General features: G+C 37.7%; 1 protein-coding gene across 1 annotated transcript in view; it reads right to left on the bottom strand.

The window, feature by feature from the left end:
- Positions 1-679: 679 nt before the first annotated feature.
- Positions 680-7,489, bottom strand: part of CCDC141 (coiled-coil domain containing 141) — a 209,351-nt gene continuing 202,541 nt past the window's right edge. The window contains exon 25 of the mRNA XM_089916618.1: positions 680-6,422. Coding sequence (XP_089772744.1) covers positions 6,155-6,422 — 268 coding nt within the window. The 3' untranslated portion in view covers positions 680-6,154. The remainder of the gene's footprint in view (positions 6,423-7,489) is intronic.

Here is a 7,489-nt window from a genome sequence, read left to right as displayed (position 1 = left end):
TTATGTAAGGGATTTGAGCACTGGTGGGTTTTGGTATCTGTGGGGGGAGGAGGTATCCTGGAACCAATCCCCCAGGGATACTGAAGGAGGACTATACCACAAACTGGATGGCTTAAAACAACAGAAATTTCTTCTTTCTCAGTTCTAAAGGCTAGAAGTCCAAAATGAAGGCATCAGTAGGACCAGGCTCTCTCTGAAGTCTCTAGGGAAGAATGCTTCGTTGCTCCTCTCACTTCTGGTGGTGGCCACCTCTGGTGTTGTACGGCTTGCAGCAGCTGCATTACACCAACCTGCTTCTGTCATCACTTGGCCTTTTCCCATGTGTCTCTTCTGTGTCTCCAGGTCTGTCATGGCCTTCTTACAAGAACACCAGTTGTGGATTTAGGGCTCACCCTGACACTTCAACCAGTACAGTCCTCTAATTGAATAACAAAAAAAGTCATGCAGACACATTTTATTGTGGCCTCTAACTTCCTCTCAGGGAGCCCCCCACATACGTTTCCTAGATGTGTGGGAAATTCATACTGCGAGGGAGGATAACAAAGCTGACTCAGTTTCCTCATCCCGATGTTTGGCTCTTTTTCCCCTCTGGTCCTATATTTCCCAACACTTAGTGGAACACAGCAGACAAATCTTTCAGGTTCCCACATACCCCATTTCCTCACAAGAATCTATCGGGGATTTTTGGTGGGGGAAATGTTCTTATTTAATCTGATAACCTAGACCAGGATGTGAGGAGAAATTCTGTTACTCCTTTAAAAAGAATAAAAATGAATAAATGTGCATTTAGGAGGCATCTTCTAGAGCTGCGTTAACTTGAATCAAAGGTAGGCCTTTGAGGGTCGGCATGGCAATGGCTGCTAGAAAAGACACTTTGGAGCAGATGGGCATTTAGCCTTTCTGATCCTGCCAGGTACCTGGTTTCCTACTTTGCATTTCCAGCTGCCCTGCTTGCCAACAGCCTGTTTGTATGGAGGTTTGCATAATACTTATTACAAAGAAAGGCGGCTTTCTGGCATCATTAGAATAACAAGGGTTAGAGATTATTTGCCATGGATAAGCTTCCTTTGTATTTCATCTTGTGAATTTTTATCTTCAGAAGATTTTATTATATGATTTTTAATACTAATATAAGATAAAATGTCATTTTGTAGTTATTGGATCAATAAAGTTCTTGCAAAAGAACAGTTGCTGAATGACAAAGGGAAAAGTTTATTTCATTAGCCAGCTCTGGAGCTGTTATTTCACAAGTATTGTTATTAAGTGAGTTCTAAATGGGAAAAGAGACATAGCAGGGAGCCATCAGAATACAGATCGGAAACTTCAAATTATGTACCTATTATTGTTTTGGTTTAAAGAAGAGTCATCAATTTTTCCAGCAATGCCTATAGTTAAAATATGTTTTAATTTCACTAGGTTTTTATTACGTTAACTGAAAATATATGCACACAAACGTTCTTGTCTATACAATTCTTTCTGTTCCCTTGTCCTCTAAGGAGGATAGGGTGTTAATTTTACGGTGTAAAAAAGAGAATCCAAAGAATTGGATTTGCCAAGTCCTGGCTTAAACAAATGAAATTTCCATTGAACAGAAGGAAGAGCTATCTGGCCAAACAGACTCCAGAATCAAAGACTTGTTCATCTGGAGGGGTGTCATGCATCCAACTTTCACCCCCAATTTTGGGTGGTTCATGATGTTATATAAACTCTCACCCACATAAGGAATAATGGTGTGGGGATTCTTGAGGAAAAGCCAAATTAGCAGCTTTGTGTTTCCATTTTGAGGCTGAATTCATGCACAGCTGATAACATTCAAATCTCATCTCATGTGAAGAGAGAGGAGAAAATGAATTGTTGTTGCTTTGAGCAGGACACTGTTTCATTTCGTGAATGCAAATTTTTTGGCTGTTTGATGCAGCTCAAGATTCTGCTTATTATAAATGGAAAACAGTCTGTCATGCTTTGGCATTTGCATTGACATGCACAATATCAGAGTGTACTAGGAGGAGATATTTTGTTTCAGCTAACTTACTTCATGGACACGCTTAAAATACTGTACCTACAACAGGAATGTCAAAAGCTTCAGATGGCAATTTCTAGTAAGGCACGGTCATGAATAAAAATAAACAAAGTGGAACAAGATGCAATATTTTTTTCCTTCCTTCATTTGGAATTCAAATAATCTAATTTTTTGGATTTGGCTGTTTTTAGATGTATACTTATGAATGAAAAGCCGGTTTTAAATAAGATCTGTTCGCAACCAGATGACTGAGCCCCAGCTACAATAAAATATTGATAATTTGTGCAGTGTTCTAAAGAAGTACATAAATTCTGGTTTTGGCAGTTTGGACTTAGTCACTGAGAGGGGAGACACCCACTTCTCCACTCCACTGCCAGAGCCAGCCTATATCTTTCAGTTTAAAGTTTCAATTGGGGTGCAGCCCAGAGGCTCTGGAGGATTCTCACTTAAGTGCGGTAGGTTAGGTGAGGTTAGAACCTGATTCTGACTGGTTAATGTCCATAACAAGAAAGAATAGTCAGGTGACAAATAACATCTTTCTCTTTTGACATTTCCCCACCCATCTCTCCAAAGAAAAAGAAGAGACAAAGCAAGCTATGCTTATCTTTGCTTACCTCTGACAACAATTCAAGAAATACTGAGTGTGTGACTATGCCTTAAGTGCTGGGGGTATGATGACGAACAGGGCTGTCACAGATTCTGCTGATAAGGATCTCTCGCTCTAGCCAGGAGACAGATGCTCACATGTGCGATTCCCATGCAACTATTAAGGGACGTGACATGGTCAGCTCAGGTGCTGACAGGGCACATAGCAGGAACATCTACACTGGACTTGATGGGTCAGAAGGCTTCCTGGGAAGGTTGTGTCTCCAAAGGACCTGGAAGGATAAGCAGGAGTTAAGCCACATGAAGTTGGGTAGAATAGAGTAAGGGAGTTCTGGGAAGGAGGTCTGGAGAGAAGTAAGATCATGACAGGGTAAAACCTGAAGTTAAGTATCGCTTTATGGGGGGATTGGAAGGGATGGAACAGAGGCTGGGAATGGAAGCCTAGGTACTAAAGGACCTTGTGTGCTACCTGAAGAAATTTAAGGGTGAAGTGGTTAGGAGGTTCTTGCAATAATTTACTTTAAGCCTGTGTCTTAACTATAAGTGATGGTTAGCATTATTGAATGAAACAGCTAAATTTTCCTGCTTCTTTTTCCAAATACTTTAGATATTATAGAATATGCAAAGATTCAAATGTAAGGATTCCTATGGTAAGTTTCTCCTGGAATTGAATGTAAAAAAAACTTTACCATCAAATGTTTATACATCCTTTTATCAGAAAATAAAAACTGGAAAAAATAATTTTGCCTTATAGGAAGCTCAAAACACATTTTGTGTTGCATTCCTTCAAGGTATTGAGTATATATTCTTTAAAATTTCTTTTGGTCATTTTCATTTTCTTGTTGAAAAGTGTTTTGATATTGCTAACTGTCCAGAATTTACTCTAGAAGTAAACAGGTATAAATCATGTATATATCTCAAAATAGAAACATCATGTCCATTTCCTAAGTTCTTCATTTTTAACCAATACTTTTGGTTCATACTTTCATAGGGGGAATTTTTTATCAAGACAAAAATGTTAACAGAAAGGATAATCACACTGAAATTAAAGTATAACCAAAAGAATAACTGAATAGCTAATTATTCTTCACTGCTGTGGGGATTACTAGATAGTCAATAGCCCAGAAGAATATGTAGGTAGGTAAGTGGGTAGGTAGGTAAATGTATGGGTGGATGGATGGATAGATGATAGATAAACAGATAGACAGACACACAGCTATCCGAACTATAACGTGAATATCAGCATAATGTTTTATCCCAACATTTGAGCTCTAGGTGTGTATGTATACAAATATATGATATATATAAGGTATATACATAAGCTATATATATATCAGATATATGTATAAACCTTAAGCTTGATATAGAAATCAAATATATCAGGGACTTTATATGCCTTCTTTGGTCATCACCATGGATATATGTATATCCCATCCTGCTCCCCAAAGGATTAACATTTACTGGCATGCAACAGGTAAAGCAAACCAGTAATTCCCAGGCCCTAACAACCCCAAACCAAAAATTCAGCCAAGCTGGAGTTACTCAGTTTTCCTGGGTCTCTCTGATGTACCCATGTTATTAAACTTCTGTTTGATTTTCTCCTGTTAAAAAAAAACTCAACCAAGCTGACAAAAAGGGATGGGAGATCCCACTAAATTAACAAGAAAGAGATAGAGTGAGACAAGAATTTGTTACCTGGTCCTGCTGGCCCTCTTTGGACATAAGTAGGTTTTACTCTTTAGCTTCAAATGGGAATAGCAATTTGGCAAGATATGCACAATACTTGAAACTGGACAAAAAGGACAGGAGAATTAAGAGACTATGAATTCCCTGGGATGCTGTATATATAAGCTTTTAATAGGTTTCTGTCAAAATTTTTAAGAAAATTAAGAGATTAAGTTTTTTCATTAAATTGAATACACAGCACAAGAAAATATGTGCCAACTTTTTACTTAGCCACACATTTCACATCTTCAGTTAATATCCAGTAACTTTTTAATACCGACTTGAATATATTAAATTTAAATATTTTTATTATTTGTAGACAGGCTTTACAGCAACATAATTAATGCCTCCCCTTCATCAAAAATCTATAATGAATATTCTTTCAACTAAAGATTTTACCCTAACATGACAAGACTACATTTAAAATCTAAAAACAAATGCCTCTCTTATACATGTTTATTTTTTAAAGGCACTAAAATGATGATCCTCTTTTCTGAATAATATATTTCAGAAAGGCACAGAACATTCTTCAATATTACAGTGGTAATTATAAGAAAAGGATAGAATTTATCTTGTCATCCTATTATATACTTTTTCTCTCCCAAGATCTTACTAAATATATCCCCCTGAGTTTAATTTCAAGTCTTTGAAAAAGATATAGTCTTAAGAAATTAGAAAGAAATTTAAGCTCCAATTCAGAAAACATCATTTTCCTATATGGAAATAGTTGGAAATCACATACTAACACCATCCTTTAAGTTAATATTCAAAAGAAACAATATCTGAAAGAAAACAGTGGGCAGAAGGCAGTGTGATGACAAATTACAGTAAGCAATACAATTAATTACCCTTAGTCTTCATAGAGTATTTTCCATTTTCCAGATCTTTACAAGACATGAAATGAAAACCTTCAGTTGCCCAAGAGGTAGATGATGAACCCATTTGCCAAAGGGGAAACTGAGGCACTACTATGCCTTCCCACAGGCTGTAAAAATGGTCAGCAACAGAATCAAGATTAGAAGCAGGAGAAGCCGGTTGCAGCTGTATACACGTGGCTGCCCAAAACATGTCAACGGAAGGACAGGAATACTGTTGGTCCACCTCTGCGGCTATGCTCTATCTTGCTCTGTGACACACACAGCTGATGGAGGTTTCAAACTCCATTTAAGGCTAACAGCACATCTATTCTCCAATGTCAAACCCATGAGATGAACAGGAGGAATGATTATTTGCAGTGCCATCCTCGGACTCAGGAATGTAGGCTATGTTGAAATTACATAGAATGTATTTCAATAAATGAGATCAAGACATGAAAAGCAAAATTAAACGACATCTTATGCAATAATGAAAATTACAATTTTAGTTCAACATTTCTACTCTTATTCTACAAAGAGATGTTTATGCGTACAATTAAAAATAGATAATCAAATGGTTGGATTTGAAATAAAACACATCTGCATGCTGATGTGAGACTTGAACTGAATGCTCTTAAATTAGGAGGGAATAAACATAGTATAATTTGACTGTGTTTTATACTGAACACATCTCTTTTGAGAATACAAGATGTATCCTTATTCGCTGCTAATGATTTACTGAGCTCTTCAAATACATTAAAGCACTAAAGAAAATTTGATTATTTCACCGAGCAGTGGTATTCCAAAAAAGCAATACGGCCAGAATGGAGGTACACTGGGTGGGGGATACTTGGTTGGGGATGCTTGGTGGGAGATGCAGGAAAATAAACAGCAGTATTGTTATCCTTTAGGCTCATAAGAATGACGCCCATTGGTGCCAACCGCGCAGTTACTGTGTGAGTAGCCAGTACATTAGGGACACGCTAACATAGATGACACTCAGCAGGATCCAGTTTATTCTTGTGATGGGTGGCCTGCGGTTACCTGTCACGTGGAGGATGATATTGGAAGAGAGAATGCCACTAGAGTTTTGGGCCCGAGCCACATAGAGGCCCGCATCTGCCTCGCATACCTTCGGAATGAACACCGAATGTCTTGTCTCCTTGTGTAAAACCTGCAAGTGCCCATCTGCAGACAATTTCTGGCCCTTCTTGTACCTGAAGCAGAGAGTCAGTTTTTAAAGTCAGGATCACTGTTTATTCACATCATTTCCAAGTTCTAATAAGCACTGCAATTCGGCCCATGACTACTGCAATATTCTCTAGCATTAGCAGGAACTCTGCAGCAACCACAAATTCCAGTGGGGCTGTTTATCCTTCAAGCAGAGGTTGTCAACTGGTAGCCATAGACGTGCTTGATGGGCTCAGACTGTGTTTTTTAAAAACTGAACTTTTGGACGTTTACCAATTAGAATATTGCATATGAAAATTCAGATATCCAACTCCTCTTAAAAAAAACTGGGCCACCTGGTCACACTGGGCCACCATTTGCTCATGGCAACAATTACCCCAAATGGGAAATGGCACCTTCTATTTGACCTGTGTCATTCTTTCAGCCACTGTGAAACAGCAGCTTGTGACTCCTTGAAATCTATGGGAGAAAGATTCATCTTCCCCATCAGACTCATCCCGCAAGATCCACAGGAGAATACCAATGCGCTGCTTTAGAGGAAGGTACTTACATAGCACTTCCTGGTGAGATGAGTTCATTTAATTTTTGTGAATTATTTTCATTAGAAGAAAATAATTTCTAATTATAAAAGGCATTTATTCAATTGGATTACTACTGTTAATGACACGTTTCTAAGAGTTTCCTACGAATATGAGCACTTAGCCGCGTCATTACACAAAGCAAATAATTTGTTTATTTTGTATACTCTAGGTTCTTGTTTATTTATTTATCCCCACGTTCTTCCACACAAGAAGTGGTGACAAACCTGAAGCATTTTCTATTCCCGTTGCCTAAGTGATAATTTTGCATTTTTCTGAGTGTCCTAAGAATCATTCCCTGATAGTTTGCCAGTTGTTAACTGAGCAAAATTGTTGTAAATTCGAGGGCAAGATATTTTTTCACAATACTGCAGCAGTTCTTCAACAGTAAATACTAATCAAGTCATTTTTTGTGTGGACCAAAACAAGAAACACTTCAGACAACATTTTTCTTTGGAGTGAACTAATATTTAATAATGAATTAAATGATGATATTAAATAATAAATTTACTGAT

This window comes from Delphinapterus leucas, chromosome 8 (genome assembly GCF_059928025.1).
Source record: "Delphinapterus leucas isolate spDelLeu-1000000601 "Yukka" chromosome 8, BTC_Dleu_Yukka2, whole genome shotgun sequence".
Classification (NCBI taxonomy): Eukaryota; Metazoa; Chordata; class Mammalia; order Artiodactyla; family Monodontidae; genus Delphinapterus; species Delphinapterus leucas.
Note: the sequence above shows the minus strand (reverse complement) of the source record. Positions and strands in the feature narration are given on the sequence as shown.